Here is a 23,536-nt window from a genome sequence, read left to right as displayed (position 1 = left end):
TCCAATGTGGAAAATTGCTAACTCAAAGTCCAATATGGAAAATTGCTAACTCAAATTCCAATATTTAAAAGGATGGAAAAGCCTCAAACTATGGGTGGTCCTCAGAAAGCCCTGGTTTGGTCTAAGAGGAATACTCTAGTGGAGACTGCCCAATAGTGGATTTTTATGCTGGGCCGAAGTGGTCCAAATCTAGAACCTCTGTTGAGTCGAGTCAGCACCTAGGAGCAGCCCAGGAGATCATGCCTCAACATGAAAATTGTGGGGACGTCTGGATGGCTCAGTGTTTGAATGGCTGCTTTTGGCTTGAGGCATGGTCCCAGGGTCCTAGGATCGAGGTCTGCCATCAGTCTCCCCACAGGGAGCCTTCTTCTCCCTCTGTCTATGTCTCTGCCTCTCTCTGTGTGTCTCTCATGAATAAATAAATAAAATTTTTAATTTAAAAAAACACACATGAAAATTGTGGTGGATCCTGTCAGACAGCCTAGGAACATCTGAGTGGTTGGTGCACCTCTTGGGTGCCTTGTAAATGTATTTAAAGTATACTCTCTTCAAAAGTCTCCTCACCTCCAAAATAAAAACAAAACCAAAGAACTTTCTCCATACAACAGCAAGTGGTAGACTTGCTTATATCTAGAAAAAATATTAGGCTTTTCCTTAAACAAGATTGTAGATGAATTCAGAACCTAGCAGTTATATGTGCCCCTTAGTATTTGTCGACTAAATTCTTACTTTTTTTTCAGTATAGTTGACATACAACGTTATGTCATTTTCAGGTGTCCAACATAGCAATTTGACAAGTTTATCCATTACGCTATGTTCACCGAAAGTGTAATCACCATGTCTGTCCCGTTACATCACTATCACGGTGTCACTGACTGCCTTCCTTTTGCTCTTTCCATTACTGGAGGACTGTATCTCCCTCTCCCCTTCACCCATTGTGCCCACACCCCCTCCTCCCCATCTTTTTATTCTCTGAATTTATAGTTCTGATTGTCTTTTTTCATTAATTCCTTTTTTAAAATTCCATTTGTATGTGGAATCATATGGTATTTGTCTTTCTCAGCCTGACTTATTTCACTTAGCATAATACCCTCTAGCTCCACCCACGTTGTCTCAAATGGCACGATCTCATCCTTTTTTATTGCTGTGTGATATTCCATTGTGTGTATATATATATATATATATATTTAATTTTAATTTATTTATGATAGTCACACAAAGAGAGAGAGAGAGAGGCAGAGACACAGGCAGAGGGAGAAGCAGGCTCCATGCACCGGAGCCCGACGTGGGATTCGATCCCGGGTCTCCAGGATCGTGCCCTGGGCCAAAGGCAGGCGCTAAACGGCTGCGCCACCCAAGGATCCCCTCCATTGTGTATATATACCACATTTTCCTTATCCATTCATCTACTCATGGACACTTACGCTGTTTCCATGGCTATTGTAAATAATACTATAATAAACACAGCAGTGCAATATTTTGCATTACTGTTTTCATTTTCCCTGGGTAGATATTCAACAGTTGAATTAGAAATGACATTTCTACGATTCTTTTCCTCTCATGAGATATAATAATAAAGCTGTTCTTTATTGAAGCCAGATACTTTAGATTTGGTATTTCTAATCCTTATAAAAACCCTGCAGTGTGGACATTGTTAGATGTCTTTACAAGTAGATACACTGAGGCCCAGAGAGGTTAAGTAACTTGACCAGGATCATACAGCTAGTAAGTGGTGGTTCTGGGATTCCAACCCAGTACTGCTCCAGACCAGGAGTCTTCAACCCTGGCTAACCAGCAGAATCACCAGCAGAAATTGAAAATAGATGACCCAGTTTTGTGTCAGACTGATTAAATCACTATTTCTGGAGGTGGATCTAGACATTTGTATTTTTTTTTTAAAAAAGCTTTTAAATGTGGAAAGTTCGGCGACTTCCCTGACTCGGGCCACCTCTCTTGAGTCATGGAACCTCGCCCGGAAGCGCTCCCCATTAAAGCACTCTCAAACCTAAAAAATAAATAAATAAATAAATAAATGTGGAAAGTTCTATTGTTTCCAAGGTTGAGCACCACTGACCTATACCAACCCCTTCTCTTAGAAGATATTGGGTAACTGAGTTTCAGAGAGGGGAGATTATCACTTTCCACAGCTAAAAGTGTTGGAACCAGAGCACAAATGAAGATTTTCCTAATCCCACATTGTCCTCTGGGAGATTACTTGACTATCCCTCCAGGATCTCTTGCACCATGTGGGCAAGGGTGTGTGTGTGTGTGTGTGTGGCAGCACCCCCTCCCCTCCCCAGGGTACAGGCTCTGCCCATATGACAATTCTTGTGTGCCCCCTGGTGGGCTAAAGTGGTAAGGAGCCACGGTGTTGGGCAGTACTTCATAGGTAAGAGTAAGCAGCTCCGCAGGCCTCTATATTGCTAATTCAAGTGCTGCATGTTGATTTATACAAGGCAGCTGCTAGGTTGGTGGCACTTTACAGCATTATCGCACTTGGAAGGGAGAAAACAACACCAAGCACATAACCACTCTGGACTGGAACAACGCCTTGGTATATAATGCCAACCTTAAGTCATATGAGACACTTCCTCACCTAAGAACTCAGGGAGAAATTTTGAAAATCTTACAGTACATGTAATTAAGGCAGTGTCTTATAGTTCATCTCGCAGATTTTGGAGTCAAACACACCTGAGGACAAATTCTAGCTCTACAATTTATTGACCTTATAAAAAACTTTGGTGAGCCACATGGCATCTTGAATCCTCAGTTTCGTCGCCTGTAAAATGGTCATGATGGCACCTGATACAATTGTTGCGGAGAGTAAGAGTCTACGTAAAGTGCTCGGCTCCGTGCCCACACTGTCCTAACCTCCAACCCTGAGCCCCACAAATGGTTATTATCATTATTCCTGAAACTGAACCGTTAGATGTCTTTTTATCAGGCCTGGGAAAAACTTGCAAAGAAACAGTGTTCTTAGGGCCACCTTATGGGACCTCACACCTCCAGAGAGCACCTGTGGCTCCCTGCACCCCCCTTCATGTGGCCTTCCAGATGATCCTTCCCCTTCAAAATATTTTTTACACATAATCATGTTCTTATTCCTAGGGGCATTCTTACATGAAAAGGACGAGAAGATGAGAGGAAGCCAGCAAAGGAGACAGGGAATGAGGGACTGATACAGTTGAAGAGAGTGTTATCCTAGAGGCCACTCTAGTGTCTCGGGTGGAGGAAATGGCCAACTGGGTCAAATGCTAGGATCCATCAGGAAGGCAAGGCCCGAGAACCCACAATCCAGTTTAGCAAAGCAGAGGTCATTGGTGACCTCAACAAAAGCAATTTTGCTATAGTGGCTGGTGGCGAAATTCTGATTGGAGTAAGGAATTTGATAAATCAGGCATAAACTAGTTTTCTGAGTTTTTCTATAAAGAGGAGCAAAGAAATGGGGTGGTCACTGCAGGAGGAAGTAGTTCTGTTTTTAAGATGGGAGAACTAACAGGCTATGTATCACGATGCTGGGAATGACCCGGTGTGAGGGAAGAAGGTATGCAGCCAGAGGGAGAGGAGAGAATGCACAGAGCAGCCCCCTTCCTGGGTCAGCGGGAATGGGACTTGGTACCCGAAGGAGCACAGACCCCGTCCCTGGGCGGGGAGAGGGGCGGGGGCCTGTGCACGCTCTCGCTCTCTTCTTGTGAAACCTCTTTTCTCAGTGCAGTGGGAAGCAAGGTCATTAATGAGAGCACTTGCTTTGAAGTGAAATAAAGTACCAACAAGAGAGCAAGTGGTATGTTCTGACTTAGAAATATCACTCAGAGTGGTGGTGGTGTGGGCAGCAGGGAAGTCTTTGCTAAAAACCAAGCAGGAGGTTTGCATGTAACTTCAACCGAAATTCAAATAACGCTAAACACAATATGCGATGCTCTGAATTTTCTTTATTTTCTAATAACTATTTAAACCACTCTACAAAACTTTCTATGACATTATTTAACAAAACTCTGCAAAGTTTTGGGTGGGAATGAGACCCTATTTCCCTACATCAAAAACATTATGCAGACACTTATTTTCTTAGAGGATATTCAGCTTTGTGGAATTACTTACAGATGATGGTACCTTTTAATTCCATTTATCAGCATGAGAATTTACTCCCAGCATGGAACTCTTTAAAATATAACAATATACATTTCTTTTGAACCATTTCAGATGAAATTGTGGTGGGTGTTTTTCCAAAAGTTAAAACTAAGCTCCATCTCCTTTCCCCAATCACAGACTTGCACACCTCTGGCAGGTTTGGACAAAATATACCAGCTACTCCTCAGACTGCTCATCTAGGGATGCCCATGGTTCACACCATCACAGGTAGAAGAGAGAGTTGGATAATTCCAAACTTGGTTCTTTGTGAATGCTCTGGGCCACCAGAAAGGTCAGCTTGTGGGCATACTGACAGGGGGCTGGGATACTGATTAGGCCCTGCGGAGAAAAAATATTGATAGCAGTTAAGAGATCAACTTGTGGGACACTTGCGTGGCACTAGTGGTTTAGCGTGTGCCTTAGGCTCAGGGTGTAATCCTGGGGTCCTGGGACTGAGTTCCCACATCAGGCTCCCTCCGGGGAGCCTGCTTCTCCTTCTGCCTATGTCTCTGCTTCTCTCTCTCTCTGTGTCATGCATGATTAAATAAACAAAATCTTAAAAAAAAAAATAAAAAAAGGAGGTTAACTTGTTCTTCAAAGCAATTTATGTTCCTTTATCCTCTGCTAATTCCATACACTGTAGAATGCATTTGTAAGTAAACAATAACTAAACTCACACAACAAAGGGCAACAGCACTCATGGGGAGCACAGACTCACGGAGCAAGCCAGGGTGGAGGGCCCTCTGGCTTTGTGGAGCTGGGAGCCTTCACACTTGGCCTTGATCTAAGTTTCCTGTGACTCGGGGCTCCAAGGGGCTCAGGGCAAACCTTGGCCTTGGACCTTGAGAGCAGCCCTTGGCTTTGTGCACAGGAACACAGGACAGACATGTCTGGTTACATCCCCACCAGACACAGTGTCTGAGTTGGCGGCAACCTCCTCAACTGTAACTTGGAAATAACAATACCCTGATTTGCATAAGATAATGCACAGAATAAAGTCCTCTAGACACTATAAATATTAATGTTATAAATTAGTAATAATCATAATGTTAAGAGTCATTGCTACTTTGTTGCTATGGCATTCATTCATTCCTCCTTTGTGAAGTCAGGCATCATGCTGGGTGTAGGGATACAGAAGTGAATGGAGTGGCAGTCCCCGGGTGGGGGGGACCCCTGAGTGTCCCCAGTGGTCACTCACCGGCCAGTTGTAGTACAGATGGCACAGTTTGAACGTAAGTCTCTGCATGTGATCGGGCTTCAAGCCATTGTCATCGTAGATGACATTATAGTGGGTGGGACTGACGGTTCCCCGGCAGGCAGCCCGACTGATCAAGTAGAAATCGTACCTGAGCAGAAAAGCAGAATGAATGTGGGCAAGAAGGCAAATGGAATGAGCCCTAACTTGAAGATCACAGAGCAACCGTTTCGTTAGAAACTGGCTTTGGAACAGCACTTGCCACTCAGGACGAGTTGCTTCTGAGTCCACCACGGTGCCCAGGGGCGGGTTCTGCACGGATCGGTCGGTTTCTGTGAAGAATCGTGGCGTGCACTTCTTCCGGACCACAATCACCGACAGTTTGGGGCTTGGAACCGGAAAGGCAAAAAGTAAGATGCAGAGAACAAAACCAAGCTTGCAGCTTTCTATTCATCTTTTTTTTTTTTTTTTGTAATTTCTAGATAAACAAATCCATTCATTAAACAAACACTGCAAAAATGAAGAAAGTCAAAATTACCTCCAACCTCAACTCCCCTCTGAGAGAGATACAGTTTTCAAAACTAGAGACTGTCCTCACGTGTCACAAAAGTGCAGTATGTCCAGTCCCTAGGCTGGTTTGTATCATATGAAGGGGACAGGAGGGAACAGTTAGGAGGGCAGTGAGCTTCAATGAGCGCCGCTAAAGGAACATTTTCCACGGAGACAAGCTTTCCTCTTTTTGTTAGCAACAGTCCCATTTCATTTCACCCTTCTTCTCAATTTCTGAATAGCAGAGACCCACCAGTCCCTCTTACTCCTCAAATCATCACTTCTGAATCCTGCAAGACACACACCCAGGAGGATGGATGGGTGGACAAATGTACACTTGAGCCAAATATTGAATGACTACGGATTAAGGTCAGGATTTGCTAAAGCCAAGGCCAAATCCAAACACTGGCCATCATTCCCAAAGGAACCTCTGGGATGCAAAGATATGGTGGAATTTCACTTTGAACGTTTTATTTAAAAAATGTATTCTTGTTTTCAATACTGAAACTTTTAAAAGTTGATGTACTGCAAGAGATGTCTTTAGCACCGTCAGCATGTCTTTAAACCGTCATGTTTAGCAAAACATGCTCCTGCTAGCCCCAAATCGCATACTTGTGATTCTGAACAGACACAGTTACTGGAGGTCAGCAGGGAGGGAGAGCGTTTGGCCAAGAGGGTCTGGATGCAGCTGCAGGCTATGCTGCCCCCAAGCCATTATGGGCTCCCTCCTCATTGCCAGTCCCTGGGGAGGTCAGAATTCAGCTCCTCTGTGGCTCATGGCTGTGACTTTGGTTGCTGGTGGTGATGGTGGTGTCACCCCACAGACGAATGAGGTGCTCTGCTTGGAGTGAGACGCCCTCTGAATATTTTAAGAAGCCAATTTGAGATTATCCGCTTCCTCTGTCAGTTCTCATATTTTTCTCAGACCTGCCACATGACATACTCACTGGAGAACATGTACTACACCACTGAATCTAGAAGCGCGGCAATGGAGCAAGGTGTTTAGGGTGGTCTGACTTCCATCTGCAGCACAGCCAGCCCTGCCCTCCACCCACTCCTTTCAGCGCCTCCCTCTGACCTTGGCCTTATCCCTGGGCGGTGATTTGGGTCTTGAATTTGAAACCACAGTTTATTTAGACCCAGGGCATATTAATATGTATGAAGCATCTTCACCCGCCAGCAGCCCTGCAGGCTTCCAGCTGAATCTCCCAGCCAGCTGCTCTGGAGGACACCTGCCTTCCTCCAGGTGCCCTCTCCTAGCTCGCCCCGCCCCTACCCTCCAATCTAGGGGCACTCTATCCATCTGGCTGCACTTACATGATGCAGACACAGAGCCCAACTTAACTGCATGACAAAAAAAAAGATGCTAGCATATATTAATTTTAATAATTATAATTAATGTGCTATAATTGCAAGTGTGGGGGAAGAACACTAATTTAGTACCTGGTATTTGAACTTGCTTCTGTCACACTGCTCAGCAGCTGTGGAACTTCATATTCAATCAGTGTTTTTAGCTGACCGTCCCCTACCCCATCCCGGTACACAACTATCCGTGCTGGCAAACCATGGTTGTGCTTGTACCATTTGTTGAGTGCTCCTGCAGAATTTATTGTTGGTAAGAAAAGAATAACTTCTCCAATGCTATCCCCATTAGTGTTCAATGTTTTAAATCAATTTTTTACAGATCACTGCAAAAGAGGGTAATTTCTAATTGGAGTTATAACTGCAATAATATAAAAATAGAAAACTTTGGGGATCCCTGGGTGGCTTAGCAGTTGAGTGCCTGCCTTCAGCCTAGGCCGTGATCCTAGAGTCCTGGGATCGAGTCCCACATCGGGCTCCCTGCATGGAGCCTGCTTCTCCCTGGGCCTGTGTCTCTGCCTCTCTCTCTCTGTGCCTCTCATGAATAAATAAATAAAATCTTAAAAAAAAAAAAAAGCTTCAGGGAACATTCCACATCTCTGCTATTTGAGGAATCATAATGATTTCTATGGCATAACATATTCTTAAACTTAGCATATATTTTTTAGTAAAACTTTAATATTTAAGCAAAAAATTAAGTCATGGGATAGAAATAAAGTCCCCAAGCCAAATTAATACTAATTTAGTTTTTTCAAGCCTTTAAATGCTATCAATAGATAAAGACTGGATAATTTCATGTCATTTTCTTCTCTAATGAGCATAAATATGAAAACATAAGGAAAGGACGTGGCTGCTCTTCTGAAAGCATCTCTTACCATGGACTCACCCAATTAGATTCTAAGTTGCACTGACAATATGAACTTTGAAAACATGTCCACCCACTACAACTAGAAATTGCCTTAAGAGCAGAGACCAGACAGTAACTCCTACTCAACAGAAACTTTTCATAATTACTTAAAATAAGGACCCAGCTTTGAAGTGAGGGCAAAGTTATATATATAAAATAATTATTTTCAGGTACATATTGGGCAACTTTTAGGAGAGTTTATCGTCCAGAAAATTCATTTTAGTTTAATAGAAGGATGATCGTATACATAAGGCTATAATCAACACATATATCACCAAATTCACTTTTTTAAGGAAATAATATTTATCCTCCTACTCAAAGTTTATAGATGGGAAAATTTGGATCAGAAGAAGTGAATTGTATAAACCACACTGCTAGGGAGTGGCAAGGCCAGATCCTGACCAGGGCTGGAGAGGAGATGGGAGCCCCAGACACTGTTGCCACTGCAACCCACTATGAAGAAGGCACCCTTCCTCCTCTACCTCCTTCTCCATCTCCTCCCGCTATGCCACACTTCACCTACCAGCATTCCTCTCCCCTCCCCAAAGGCCTCCTTCCTATTCTAGACCTCACCCCAACTCTGTCACAATCCTTCTTTCTCTGGGGTAGATTCCTTTGGCCTTTGCACTGCTTGCCAGAGTCATCAAAAGCTACAAAGCCCCCTCCTCTTGGCTATCTGTTTATCACACAGAGATGACAAATGTAAATTCTACAGCATCTATGAGCATGGGTCAGGGCACAGCATTGGGAACCTCCAACCAGGTGACAGTTGACTCAAGCAGATTTAGGGAGTCTGCTTCCACCACCTTGTCTACTACAGGCACATGCACTGAAAGAACAGTGCTTGGAGCCCACCCCCTCGCCCCACTGCTACACTTTTAGTACCAGTCATGAAAACTTTTAAGCAGTCTGCAACGTCAGTCGTTGTTCTCTGAAGAATACAGCGAGAAAACCACCTAAAGTGAGAAAAAAAAAAAACAAAATTAAAGTTCAAATTCACAATGTCTACTATAAACATGCATTAGGATTAAATGAAGAAACAGAAAACAACCTAAGTGTCCATCGATGGGAGAATGGATAAAGACGCTGTGATAAGCACTGGCGAGTGTGTGCACACACATCTGGAATACTATTTAGCCATACAAACGAATAAAATCTTGCCATTTGTGATGACATGAATGGACCTTGAGGACATTATGCCAAGTGAAATAAGTCAGAAAAACAAGTATTGTATGATCTCACTTAAATGTGAATTAAGAAAAAAAATCTCATAGAAACAGAGAGCAGACTTGTGGTCACCAGAGGCAGGGGGTGGGAATGGGGGTGCAAGGTGAAGGAGAAAAAGAATAAAAACTTCCTGATACAAAATAAATAAGTCCTGGGGATGTAATGAATACCATGGTGAGTATAGTTAATAATGTTGTATTGTATATTTGAGAGGTGCTAACAGAGTAGATCTTGAAAGTCCTCATCACAAGAAAAATGGATTTTATAACTTTGTATGTAATGATATTAACTAGGCTTACTGCGGTGACCATTTTGCAATATGTACAAATACTGAATCATTATGTTGAACAATGAAACCAATATAATGTTGTACGTCATTATACCTCAATCAAAATAAAATGAAATAGACATTTTGAGTAAAACTTAATGCTCATTATTTTGTATATGCTATATGAGCACAATTATATTAAAAGCCTTCCCTCCCCAAAAGCAATTTATTGGTAAGAGAAACTAAAGCCTACCACTACATCAGACATAGTTGGGTTCAAATCCTGGCTGGTATACTCACCAGCCATGTGACTTTGCTATGTGAACCTAAACGTCGGTTTCCTCGTCTGTACCAAGGAAATATGCAAGGTGGTAAAGTAGTTACTACCTCATAAGGTTGTAAAAATTAAATTAGATAAAATATGTAAAGTACTTATTAGCACTGTACTTGGCACAAAATAAACAATAATAAATAGAAGCCACTATGTTATTATAAAGGAATTTATTAGCTTAGCAGATCTATTATTCAAAACATTAAAAAAATTCTCAAGCATAAACTTCGACTCCTATCGATGAGCCTTTTGGACTTGAGATCTGAACATGATTAACTTATTTAAATTTCAGAAGTTCTCTTGCTGAAGTCATTAATTCAGTAAGAGCACTTGGAGAGAGAAAGTCATAACTTATTGGTCAGTACACACCAACATTCATTATTATATATGCCAGTAATGACACAATTAGGAGTGTGGTGAACGAACTGAAAGTCCTTTATCTGCCTGATTAACGGAGTGACACATTTAATGGGTTCTCGCACAACATGGATGAAGCTACTTTCCCTGTTTCTCACCACCCTGAATGTATACCTGACCACAAATTTAATGGAGTGAATCAAACAGCTTACATCCAGGAATGAAACACATCACAAAGAGTTCCTACAGCCTCAAACACATTACTTAGTTGCAAATAGACAAACGAGTCTAAGAACCATAATTTAATAAGTGCTAGGGGTCAATATTTAATGTTTAGTTATTCCTAAAACTGCTTGTTTTCAACAGCTGTATGAACAACTACATCAACCGTCTACAAGTGTCAATAACTACAAGCATGTACTGAGCAATTACTATGGGAGGCTGTGTTTTAAGCACTTTGATCTTATGTAATTTCCAAACATGCCCTATGAAATAGGCATCATTGTCATCCCCATTTTACAGGTGACTACAAGTGAGGCACAGCAAACTTAAATAGCCAGATGTCAGACACAGAATAAGCAAGTGGCAGAATAGGATACAAATCCAAGCAATCTGATTCCAAGCTCAGCTGCTTGACGTGATGTATGTAAAGTTCCTGGTTCAAGACCCAAAACAGTGCAGATGCATAGAAAGTAAATACATAAGAATTTCCATCATCTGTAGTTTGGGGAAAATTTGACAGATATACGAGTGATAGCTTGTCCTTAAGTCTGCATAGATACACTTTTTTCACCAGGCTACATATTATCTTAATATTATCAATCACATTTTTATCTGTAAGTATAATTTATGTCTAAAGTGTTCATATTTTTAAAACAAGTGAAGAATACAAACTGTTTCCTGCTGTAGGGTTCTTAGTTAAATCACAAACAATAATTAGAGGAGATGTTGGGGTAACTGTAAAAGTACCTGGTGATTCTGGGGTTAATACTGGCCACAAATCCAACCACCACCATATCCTTGCTGAATTCATCTTTACAGACATCAATCCCGACCACCATCAGGGACTTTAACTGTAAAAGTAAATTTTTCATGATTTAATGGAATGGGGCATCTTTTCCCCAAATGATGATTTAATATGAAGTTTTTTTTTAAAATTGGTCCTAGTTATTATTTAAGTTAAGCTATATGCCAGTGAGACCAGGGTCCAGATGAAGCAGACTATTAAAACAGAAACTAAAGAGATTCAAAGATGGAGGGATAAATATGGTACATACTTTGTTTAAGAGACTCAATGGAGGGATGCCTGGATGGCTCAGTGGTTGAGGATCTGCCTTTGGCTCAGGTCGTGATCCCTGGGTCCTGGGATCAAGTCCCATATCAGGTTCCCCGCAGAGAGCCTGCTTCTCCCTCTGCTTGTGTTTCTGCTTTTCGCTGTCTCTCATGAATAAATAAATAAAATCTTTTAAAAAAAAAGAGACTCACGGTAGTGCAAAATAGCTACCATCCTTTATGGAGGTGGGTGCCATCAGTGGCTCAAGGGGTCTGGGAAAGTGGTCAGTCATTTATCCCGGGCCTTTGGGCTGGAGGGATCTGAAAACGTCCACTCCTCACTCTTCAGATGTCTAAGGGACCCTCATCGTTCGTTATCTATGCCCCTCCAGGGAGGCAACTGGGGCCTGCCACAAACTCCTGGTTACGGAAATGCAAGGGAATGGACAACATTCCCTCACCTCCCATCCCCTCACTCCCTTCCACAGTGGCCAATAGTTGAGGAATGAGAAGAGGATTTCTCAGTTCCCACCATGGTTCAAGATTAGAGCTCTGGGGAGGCCCTCTCTAAGATGCAGAGCTCCTCTGAGAGCCAGCCAGCAGCTGCTGAAAGCTGATAAAAGCAGAGACCATGGAGCACAGATTTCCTATAGTGGCAGGGAGGCTCCAGATCAAGTCCCTCCAAGTCTGTGCCAACCTAGATTCTCTGTCATGATTTGTTCTGTTAACAGCTTGCCTGAAGCTCCCGGAGAACAGGAGCCACACCTCACCTTCTGCGTGGTGTCCTGCGTCCTGCCAGAACCCAGAGCAGACAGAGAAACAACAGACCCAACAAACAAAACAAATACTTGCAAGGTCATTTGAAAATATCACCCACTTTGATGTCATTTTTCAATTAATAAAAGGATTGATTGATTCCTAAAAGGAAAACCGTAACAGAATGCTCACAGGGATCTCGACAGCCCACAGTTCGCCTCCGAGTTTACAGGCCATTTGCATGGCAATCCTGGTAGCGATGCTCATCATCATCTGCTTTTTATTCAAAGTCCGTGTAAGCGCACACTGGCTCGGCACTGGGCAGAAGGAGTTCAGATATTTTTTAATGGAATCATAGTAGCTCTTCTGATTAGAAGGCAGGATACACATTACCTAAAAGACAAAAAAAAAAAAAAAAAAAAAAGGAAGAAAAAAGTCAATTTACTTATGCTTAGAAGTAGCTTTATAAAAACTGAGGGGAACCCGGGTGGCTCAGCCAGTTAAGCATCTGACTCCTGATTTCAGCTCAGGTCACAATCTCACAGATTTGAGAAGGAGCCCTGGGCTGGGCTCTGTGCTGGGCATGGAGTTTGCTTAAGATTCTCTCTCCTTCTCCACCACCTTTGCACATGGGGGTGCTCTCTCTCTCTCTCTCTCTCTCTCTCAAAAAAAAAAATGAATACATGGATTCTCCAAATATCTCTTGCCCTTAATTTCTGAAGAAGCAAATATTAACATGACTAAACTTGTCTTAAATGGCCCTTAGCCACTGACCATTGGCCAATACCATTTGAAATGCCCCTTTTAAGCCATCCACCCTGCAGTCCCACCTCAAAGCTACCCATCCCTCTTGGCTTTCCCTTTCTCTCATCTCTCTCTCTCTCTCTCTCTCTCTCTCTCCCTTTTTTAAGACTTTATTTATCCATGACAGACACACAGAGAGAGGCAGCCACATAGGCAGAGGGAGAAGCAGGCTCCCCGTGGTGAGGCCAATGCCAGACTCAATTCCAGTACCACAGAATCACGCCCTGAGCCAAATAATGCTCAACCACTGAGCTACCCAGGGGCTCCTTTGTCCCTATTTCTTGTTGGGTGTTTCTCTCCAAAAGGCCTCTCCTTACCTACCTGCATCTCTTCTCCATATTTTACTCCTTACCTTCAAAACCACCAAATGATAGAAAAAATAGGCATTGTCATATTTAGCAGAAGACAAAGTGATTTTTCACCTATAGATTTGTTCAAAATACCATAATGTCAAGGGCTAAAATCATTTACCCTTAATCATATAAAATAGGGAAATATATTTGTCAGCAAAATCCTCTTAGGAGTATTCCTTCCTTCCATCCTAATGAATTTGGGACCAGGCAAGGCAGGTGACAGAACAAGGCAGTGGTCCAACGGGGACTAGGGTCAAAAGAAGGTCGGAGACAAGTGAGACTGGTTGCCTATGAGGGGGATGGAGGTGTAAGTGATATGTGAATAACAGGAGCCATGCTTCCCCCAGTAGAGATGGGGGAACAATATGTACTAATATGGATATGGGAACACTTCCATGTGGTGTTGGATTGGAACTGGAGTTGCAAACACGTTTTTGTTTTGTTTTGTTTTTTAAAGATTTTATTTTATTCATGAGAGACACACACACAGAGACAGAGACAGAGACAGAGGCAGAGACACAGGCAGAGGGAGAAGCAGGCTCCATGCAGGGAGCCTGACATGGGTCTCCATCCCACGTCTCCAGGATCATGCCCCGGACTGAGGGTGGCGCTAAACCACTGAGCCACCGAGGCTGCCCATCAAACATGATTTTAACAAATACATAGACACACGTGGTAATAACATGGATGTAAGTGTATATGTACGAACAGTTGGCCCTTGAACAACACAGGTTTAAACTGTGCAAGTATGGGGATCCCTGGGTGGCTCAGCAGTTTAGTGCCTGCCTTTGGCCCAGGGCATGATCCTGGAGACCCGGGATTGAGTCCCACGTCAGGCTCCCTGCATGGAGCCTGCTTCTCCCTCTGCCTGTGTCTCTGCCTCTGTCTCCCTCTCTCTGTGTATCTCATGAATAAATAAATAAAATCTTTAAAAATAAATAAATAAACTTTGCAAGTCTATTTATATGCAGATTTTTTGGATAAATATAGTCCAGTACTGTAAACGTATCTCCTCTTCCTTACGGTTTTCTTAACATTTTCTTTTCTCTAGCCTACTTTATTGTAAGAATACAGTATATGGCATATATAAAGTACAAAATATGTGTTAATCAACTACGTTATAAGGCTTCCAGTCAACAGTTAGGCTATAGGAATTAAATTTTGTAGGAGTCAAAAGTCATATGGAGATTTTTGGCTGTGCAAGGGCCTGTACCCCCAAACTAAACCCTATACTGTTCAAGGGTCAACTGTATATGAGTACGTATGTAGACACATGCTACACATATTCCTAGCTTTGCCCATTGAGAAAGCCTAGGAGCAGTGACACCCCAGCAACAAATAAGCACATTCAGTTGCCCAGATTTTGTTTTCTACCAAAAGGATCACAGCTCATTGGAGAAATATCTAATTCCAGAGCTGGGCAATAAAACTTCAAGATTAAATTGGAATACCTTACTGTCCCAGACAGTAAGGAAGTGTCCCCAGAAAAGATGGGGACATGTCAAAAAGACACAGAAGCCAACCTGAATGGGTCTCCCATTAACAAAATCAAGAACAATTTGGACATCAAAATAAATAATAGTAGTAATAGATTAGAAGCTGGTAAAATAGAAAACCATGAATCTATACCGATATAAATAAAGAAATGGGGAGAAGAGAAAAGTATTCCTTATAACATAATGCTACCTACTAATTGTAGAAGGAAATACAATGCTACATACTAAATGTATGAAAGTAGGAAGCCACCATTTGGCAATCACCATAGCAATAATGGGTTCAGATAAGAATTATCAATGGATCCTAAAACTAGCAGGTAAAAGTTTGATGAGAAACAGGATATTTACAGTCTCAAGTATCTCCCTGTAAAAAACAAAAACATCTGATTAATTGCAAAGAGAAGAGTAAATGTACAACAGAAAGACTTGGCAGATACCACCTTAATTAATTAATGGGGTGCCTCCTGGTAGGACACATTAAGAACACAGAATCATTACTGTGATACTCCTGCCAAAAGTGCATAACCTGGACTGAATTATAAGGAAACATCAGACAAACCCAGATTGAGGGACATTATATACAATAAGTGGTCTATACTCTTCAAAATTGGAAGGTCATCAAAAACTATAAAACTGTTCCAGATTGAAGGAGAGTCTAAAGAGACAGGACAACTAATTACAATGTATTAGATCTTTTTACTAGAGAGGACATTTTGAGGACAAATGGAGAAATGTGAATGGAGTCTGTGGATTAGCTGGTCTTACTGTTTCTGGATTTTGATGGTTGTCCTATGGTTCTGTAGGAGAGTGACCTTGTCTGTAGAGATTATGTACTAAAGTATTCAAGGGCAATGGGCATTTCTGTAGCCAGTCTCAAATGGCTCAAGAAAAAAGATGATTGATAGATAGATAGATAGATAGATAGATAGATAGATAGATAGATATAGGAAGGAAATAAACAATAAAACAAATATAATAAAATGTCAACAATTGGAGAATCTGGATGAAGGATATGTATCGTAAGATCGTAAGATTCTTACGATCTTTCTGTTAAGTTTATTTTTAAGAAAAAAAATGCTCTTAGGGTTAAAGTTCCCTTTGTTTAGTATAACATCCTTATGGGCCTTTCTTTGTGTCCAACTAAAAGAGATGGCTAAGCTGCTCTGCAGGACATGCAGAGAAGAATGCTGGGAGTCCAGATGCATGAGCTAGGGAGGTAAGACACTACAGTGCAGTGAAAGGCTGGGGTCTGGGAGAAGAGGAAGCATTTCCAAGAAGGAGGAATGGCTGAGAGATTCTTAAGAACAAGGATGGCGATTTTAACTCCGCTAGAATATTGGGGTGTGCCGTAATCATGCCTTGGCCCCAAAACTTCTGCAAAGTCAGCTACACTCGTGCACACACACACAATTCTTTGTAATGAGGCAACTGTGGAGCTGACACAGTGCAGGGGAATGGCACTCATGAAAGAGAACGAGAATCCAGAAGAAGCAGCCACAGGTGACATGGAAAAACCCAAACCCTCAAAGAATCCACTGAAACACTGGGGGCCCCAGTATTTATGGGATACAGTGGGAGTCATTGTATCTTAAATCATGAATAAAAGATGACCCCTCAGCAAGTGAAAAATATGTAGACATCTAAGAGGATGCAACAGGGGCAAAAACAGGTATTTAAAAATTAATATTAGAAATATGAAAATGAAACAAAATATTGACTAAAATACTAAGATTAATACTTTCTTGGGTTCTTGGGGAAATGCAGAGCAATTTGCAAACATATCATAGGACAATATGCTCACTTCCTTCTTCCAGGGAAAGAAGACTATGAGACATAGAGAAAAAGTAAAAATTATACATCAAAAAAAATATTCTATACTTACCAACTGAACATCAGGATCAACATGTTTCTGTAGAGCGCTAAGGAATGCAGCTGGATTTTCTTGAACTTTTATGCTACATAAAAAGATTAGTTTTGAGAATATATAATTCTATAATTCCCTTTTTAGTAGCACATCATCATAGAATTAGAAATCATACAAACAGATTTTTATAATTCCCCTACAAGAAACACCAAAACATTTAATTATCATTTTTATTAGCTTAAAAATAGTTTGGTGGAAAATGTGATTTTTGCAATTATATATAATTCCTACAATTAATAATTCTGTTGTTCAAAATGAAGTTGCAAATGAGCTTTTAAAATCACTAGTCTCAATACCAAGCGTCTGAAACTGGTTCGAGTTAAATTGGGATTAGGATTTCTCTAATACTGAATCTCCATGAGAACTTCAAAAGTCTCAAAAATCATCAGACTAAAGGGACCAAGCTATTCAGTTAATCTGAATGGTTCAGACTAAAAGATTTTTTTTCCTTAGTGACCGCTTGTTTAGAGTGTGGGATATTTAGCCTGTAATGTGCTTATTACATTATGTTAGGGACCAGATGCTATAGAAATAATTCCCACAGAGGACTTCAAAGATACAGTTTCTTTATGTAGAATCAGCTTCTGATAGGTCTATAGGGTTGGATGGTCCTAACGCCCAGTGGCCTTTTCAAACTGGCCCAGCAGGTGGCAGGACCACTGTTTCCTGCTCACTGATTCTAAGCTCCAGGAATGGCCTACAGCTCTGTTAAAACAACTAAACGTTTCTGACTTTGGCAATTCAACCCCTTGCAGGCTGACTCAACAGCCATCTTTCCAAATTCATCAGGCAAATGTTTCAGATGGGAGGAACTTTGCACATCAATCTAAGAGGGAAAGGGCACCTGGGTGGCTCAGTCGGTTAAACACCTGGCTCTTGATTTTGGCTCGTGTCATGATCTCAGGGTGATGAGATCAAGCCCCTCATTGGTCTCTGTGCTGAGCAAGGAGTCTGCTTAAGATTCTCTCATTCCAAAAAAAAAAAAAGATTCTCTCATTCCCTCTTTCTGGTGGCACCTGTATGGCTCAGTCAGTTAAGCATCTGCCTTCGGCTCTGGTCATGATCCTGAGTCCCAGAATCGAGCCCTATGTCGGGCTCCCTGCTGAGTGGGGGGTCTGCTTCTCCCTCTGCCTCTGTGCCCCTCCCCCAGCTCGTGTTTTCTCCCTCTTGTTCACCCAGTCACTCTCTCAAATAAATAAAATCTTTATAAAAAAATTCTCTTTCTCCCTCTGCCCGTCCCCACCCAGCTCTCTCACTCTTCTTCTCTCTTAAATAAATAAATAAAACTGGTAAATGGATACTTCATGGGAAAGAAAAAAGATGGAATAAAATATGGGCTTTTAAATAAAACAGGCTAAGAATAGAACATAGCATAGGGTTCATTCGTGGAATTCATGTAAGAAAGAGCCTGTGCTGTTGTCCCAGGGTCTGTGACTCTAGGTTCTTCCATTAATCTTTTCCTGCTTTTTTTAGCTGCTGGGTTAAGAGAAATTAGAGCAGGTGAAACTGAAACCAGGCAATTTGTTAACAGATGTGATAAGAGGAGCATTCTAAACTACAGTGTAAAATGAGACTTTAGGGGGGATCTGTGGTTTTCAACAATGCTTGCACTGCTGATGTAATTAATTAGTAACCACATATTTAAAGAATAATGTCCCCCTTGCCAATTAGGACATTTGCCCCTCCACTATAACAGCAACCAAAAGAAGTATGCATTCCTCCTTATTAAGCATATCAAGCTCAATAAGATGAGGCATGACCAAACTTATTGCTATTCTAAAGGAAACAATATCCAACTTTGAGTGATTGTGTTCTAAACTGAGAGATTTATTTCTTTCTCATCCCCAGCAAATGGCATAGTCTCTAGTATACAGTAGACACTCAATAAATGTTCAAAGACTAAATGCCCTTGCTTTTATCAGAAAACTAAATAGTCTTATACTACAGTAAGAGAATCAGAAAAGCTTATTTCAGTCTATTTTTATGTTAAATTTTAAAGCATAAAATGTATCAAGTAAGTTAGGAAATGCAACTTTTATATTTTTCAATATCCTGTTTGCTGTTAAGTTTTATAAATAATTGATATGAAAGAAGTAAGGGGGAAAAGCTAATGGATTTATTCAGGATTTATGCCCCAACTAGTACTGAAGAGATTAGGGTAATGTGACTATTGCGGAAAGAACTGTGAAAACAGTTTTACAAAGATCAACATAAAATATATTTTAACTGTATAAAAATTTAGTCACTGCAAAATCTATCTACTTATAACTATTCTCTTTGTACTTTATATTAGGAAAATTTACTGAGATAAAGCTTTTGTAGCTACATGAGCCACCATTTCTGATCTTCTAACTAAACCAAATTATTATATGAAAATAGTTGGGATGATTTCCTGCATATTCTCACTTTTTGGGGTAGTCCACATTAAATCCCATGGAACTTCCAACTCTTCTCAGGCAGTGCAAAAAGTCCTCAGCCACATTTTTATCTCTGTTGCTACATATAATCAACCACTTATTCAAAGGCCGTGCACTTAAAATCTTGCAATTCCGCATGTCCTTGGACCACTCAGCAGCAGACACAGGTTGACACTGAGAAAAACAATGATTGTGAAAGGGTTGAAGACATTTACTCAGAGAGCAGTTAAATAAAGATAGCATGAAGATGGTCCACATTTGTCGTTAAGAGAACTACGCAGTACAGTTGGCTATTCACAGACTTAAAACACTGATCCAAGCACTGCACGTTTGGACAGAATCCATGGGCTTCCTGGATCTGAGCATGACCACAGGTCAGCCACTCCCTGGCTGCAGGTGGTTGGGCAGGTCTCTACCTCGTGGGCCTCCACAGTGTGCAGAGAAAGATGTCCGATTCAAAGACCTCTAGGTTCCCTTCCAGCTCTAAGATCGATGACCTTTAATAAGAATGTCTCAGGCAAGTGGCCTAATTCAGTCTCTTTAGGCATAAAGCTACCTCAAAGAGAAAGTGCTGACTGTTGATAATCTAGGTCATCAAACTACACTAACCAACGCTACAGGGCAGTTAAGAACATACATTCTGCTAGGGGTAGCTATGTCTGGGAGCAAAGATGGGGCCAGGGCACAAATTCCTTTCTCATTCTTGGATGGTTTCCCCTGCCCCTGCCAGGGTGACCAGGAAAACTCAGTTCCCTGCACCGAAGAGGGGAGACTTTAGGTGGGTTAGTACCCTTCTGCTTATATCCACGGACCAGAATTGAATGGAAATGTCTTTGGTTTAGTGAGCCAGGAAGGGCCCCTGTTAGAATCTAAAAGGATCACAGTGTAACGGAATCCCTTGCTACTCAGCATGGCTATCTCCTGAGAGCTTGTTAGAAATGCAGAGTCCTGGGCCCCATTCCAGACCCACTGACTCAGAATCTACATGTTAACATGTTCCCATTCACTCATCAGCACATGAATGTAAGAAGTATTATAATCCCGTAGTTTTATAGACTCCAAAGCTATGGCTGAGAGAGATTATGTAGCCAGTTGGTGCCCAGTGATAGATTTAGATTGATCCTCCTGGGGTTGCCATCAGGGTACTTTCCACCAAGCACTCTGAAATCCAACCTCAGGCACTCTCACTAGGTGGCCAGGCAGGGACTCAGTTCCAGGAAGCAAATGTAAAGAAGGAAGGGTCAGCCCTCCTTTGATGATTCTCTCTGGAGTCATGGTTCATTCTCATTCATTCTCCCTGACATTCCTACTTGCTACGCGCTGGTGGGAGCCCCAGGACAACTGTTCAAGGCACTCTGAGGCCTGAGACCCTTTAATCTACTCAGTTCCTAGAATCCAATTTCAGAAAAGCAAACATCTCGAGACAGCTCTTGCCAGCCACGACCACCGCCAGGGTGCGAGTTCTCCCATTTTAGTGCTCCTTCTCCTAAGAACTGTTTCCATGCTCAAAGATACACCAAAGAAGCTCTGAGAAATAGGATTTTGCTTACAGAGATGATGAGACAAATTATATCAAATATTTATACCCCGCTTCATATGTAGAACTGAAACTGAGCTTCTCTTTATTGACTCCTGACCAAAATCTTTATTAAAAGGGGCCTTGTTTTTTGGTACTTTACAAACTTTGTTTCTGTTTTGTTTTTCAAAGTAGTTTTTCCTCAGCTTCTCCAATGAGGTTTTTGGCAACTTGGATAGAATATACAAAAGAAATGATGAAAAATTCCCATGCCACCAACATGAAACTTTTGTTGCTCAGTTACATTTGTTACACATGTCAGCTAATTATACCAGGTAAAGGTGAGAAGAGGGCCTTTAAAAATGAAATGATACATAACTGGCTTTTAAAATCAGCAAAACAGGGATACCTGCTTGGCTCAGTGGTTGAACATCTGCCTTTGGCTCAGGTCATGATCCCAGGGTCCTGGGATCAAGTCCTGCATCAGGATCCCTGCAAGGATCCCACTTCTCCTTCTGCCTGTGTCTCTGCCTCTCCTCATGAATAAATAAACTCTTTTTTTAAAAATGGGCAAAACAAAGGGGAAAGTAGAAAGATAATGCACCATTTTTGTATAAAATACAAAATGGCTTCAAGAGATGTGTCTCTTCAGGCTGGCTCTCTCTCCCTAAATGCTATAGCTGGGGATGGGCTCTGCACACATTCATGTTTGATGCCAACCAAGCAGCATTTTACTTTAGGGGGAATTTGGGAGGAAAGAAAGAACCCTCGTATCAGGAAACCTAGTCTATTGGAATTAACCCTCACCAGTTAAAACATTTTCTCAGTTGCTACAAATTTTCTTTCTTTCTTTTCTTTCTTTCTTTCTTTCTTTCTTTCTTTCTTTCTTTCTTTCTTTCTTTCTTTTTTGGTGACACAAGAGTACTACAACACCTAATAATATGTGAGCATGTTTTAATTGTCATAGCTTAATGGCAGCCTGGGTGGCTCAGTGGTTTAGCGTCTGCCTTGGGCCCAGGGCCTGAGCCTGGAGTCCTGGGATCAAGTACCACATCAGGCTCCCTGCATGGAGCCTGCTTCTCCCTCTGCCTGTGTCTCTGACCACCGCCCCCTCCCCCCGTGTGTGTCTCTCATAAATAAATAAAATCTTGAAAAAAAATTGTCATAGCTTGAAATACCATTTTTCTAATGCATCTTTAAATGAGAAACCACACCACACTGACCTAAATCATGTCCAATGGGGACTGCTAAGCCTTTGCAAGTACACTCAGATTGAGAAGGAAAACAGAAGGGACCTCAAGGTTTTAGGACAAGGGGAGGACATGGCCATGGCCATGGAGAAACCAAATGAATATTACAAGCCCACTAGTCACTCATGCATATGATCAAACTTACACACACTCAAGCAAATACTTTTAAATGAAAATAGAATCACAGCACTTACTACATGGTCTTGCATTAATATTTTTTCTGAAGGCAAAACCCGCCCAGTCAGAGACATCTGGCATCCAAAATGCAGCCCCCAGGTCTCCAGCTCAAAACGAGCATACTTGTTTCTGTTGATAGAGTTGAGTTTTAAATCATTAAAGTGCTTATTTTCTAAAGAATTTTAATCATTAGAGATAGAATTATAACTTACTAAATTATTCGGAGACTAATTTTTTTTAGTTCCTGACTTCTGTTTCTACTCACCATTTTTTTTTCTTGCTCAAAAGAATTATGGGACAACTGAACCCATTTGGGATTGGCAGTGATGAAGGAGGTTTCCAGTGTGACACACTGGTTAGCAAAAAGGGCCTGTAAGCCAGACCAAGGTTTAACTCCTAGTCTTGACATTTCATAATATGTGACCTTAAGACTCAAATCTTTTAAAGCTATGGTTTCCTTATTGGCAAAATATAGGGATAATAAGCCTACTTACTTCAGAGGATTGACCTAAGGATTAAGCTGACAACACATGCAAACTGCTACCACAGAGCCTGGCAATGCTAAATGCTCAATAAATGTGAGACATTTTTCCTGAAAATAAACTTGTTAATAAAGAGATATTATGGAGTTTCTGTCTGTGGAGATGTCTTCTGAGAATATCTGAATTAGTTGGCTTAGGAGTGGATGAAAGATGACAAAGGAAGGGAACATACTGACTTAGGCTTCAGAAGGTTGGTAAGGATAGACAGGGCACCAGAAAGATCATGAGAATGTTAGTATGAGCAATAATAACTACTTTAGGGCAGCCCGGGTGGCTCAGTGGTTTAGCGCCGCCTTTAGCCCAGGGCATGATCCTGGAGACCTGGGATCGAGCCGCACGTCAGGCTTCCTACATGGAGCCTGCTCCTCCCTCTGCCTGTGTCTCTGCCTCTCTCTCTCTCTCTCTCTCTCTCTTTCTCTCTCTGTCTCTGTCTCTCATTAATAAATAAATAAAATCTTTTAAAAAAATAACTGCTTTATATTTGTATAGCCCTTTAAGTTTATAACTTAGTAAACCTTAATCATAGTTGAGTATAATCTCATTAGATTATGATATATTTTCATTTTTGTTAAGCTATAAATTCCTTCAGGAGAGCAACCATACAGACTTTGCCTCCTGGCCTCCATCATGGAAGCCAGCACATGGTAAAAGCCAGGCACTCACTAAAAAGACTGATGAGACTCATGCTTTACCTACTAAAGCCTC

At 41.4% G+C, this 23,536-nt stretch overlaps 1 protein-coding gene across 5 annotated transcripts in view; it reads right to left on the bottom strand.

Annotated features, from left to right (window-relative positions):
* Positions 1-3,914: 3,914 nt before the first annotated feature.
* Positions 3,915-23,536, bottom strand: part of PIWIL4 (piwi like RNA-mediated gene silencing 4) — a 69,659-nt gene continuing 50,037 nt past the window's right edge. For 3 of the 5 annotated variants that reach the window (XM_072726204.1, XM_072726203.1, XM_072726201.1), the window contains 8 exons: positions 22,307-22,418; positions 12,545-12,745; positions 11,294-11,397; positions 9,027-9,097; positions 7,316-7,469; positions 5,586-5,711; positions 5,327-5,474; positions 3,915-4,467 (listed from right to left, as the gene is read on the bottom strand). In XM_072726204.1, coding sequence (XP_072582305.1) covers positions 4,351-4,467; positions 5,327-5,474; positions 5,586-5,711; positions 7,316-7,469; positions 9,027-9,097; positions 11,294-11,397; positions 12,545-12,745; positions 22,307-22,418 — 1,033 coding nt within the window. In that variant the 3' untranslated portion in view covers positions 3,915-4,350. Of the gene's footprint in view, positions 4,468-5,326; positions 5,475-5,585; positions 5,712-7,315; positions 7,470-9,026; positions 9,098-11,293; positions 11,398-12,544; positions 12,746-16,887; positions 16,961-19,335; positions 19,521-22,306; positions 22,419-23,536 lie in introns of all 5 variants that reach the window. The other 2 variants (XM_072726200.1, XM_072726202.1) reach the window with 1 other exon arrangement.

Source organism: Vulpes vulpes, chromosome 11, assembly GCF_048418805.1.
Source record: "Vulpes vulpes isolate BD-2025 chromosome 11, VulVul3, whole genome shotgun sequence".
Lineage (NCBI taxonomy): Eukaryota > Metazoa > Chordata > Mammalia > Carnivora > Canidae > Vulpes > Vulpes vulpes.
The sequence above is the reverse complement of the archived record's forward strand: the minus strand, read 5'-3'. Positions and strand labels throughout refer to the sequence as shown.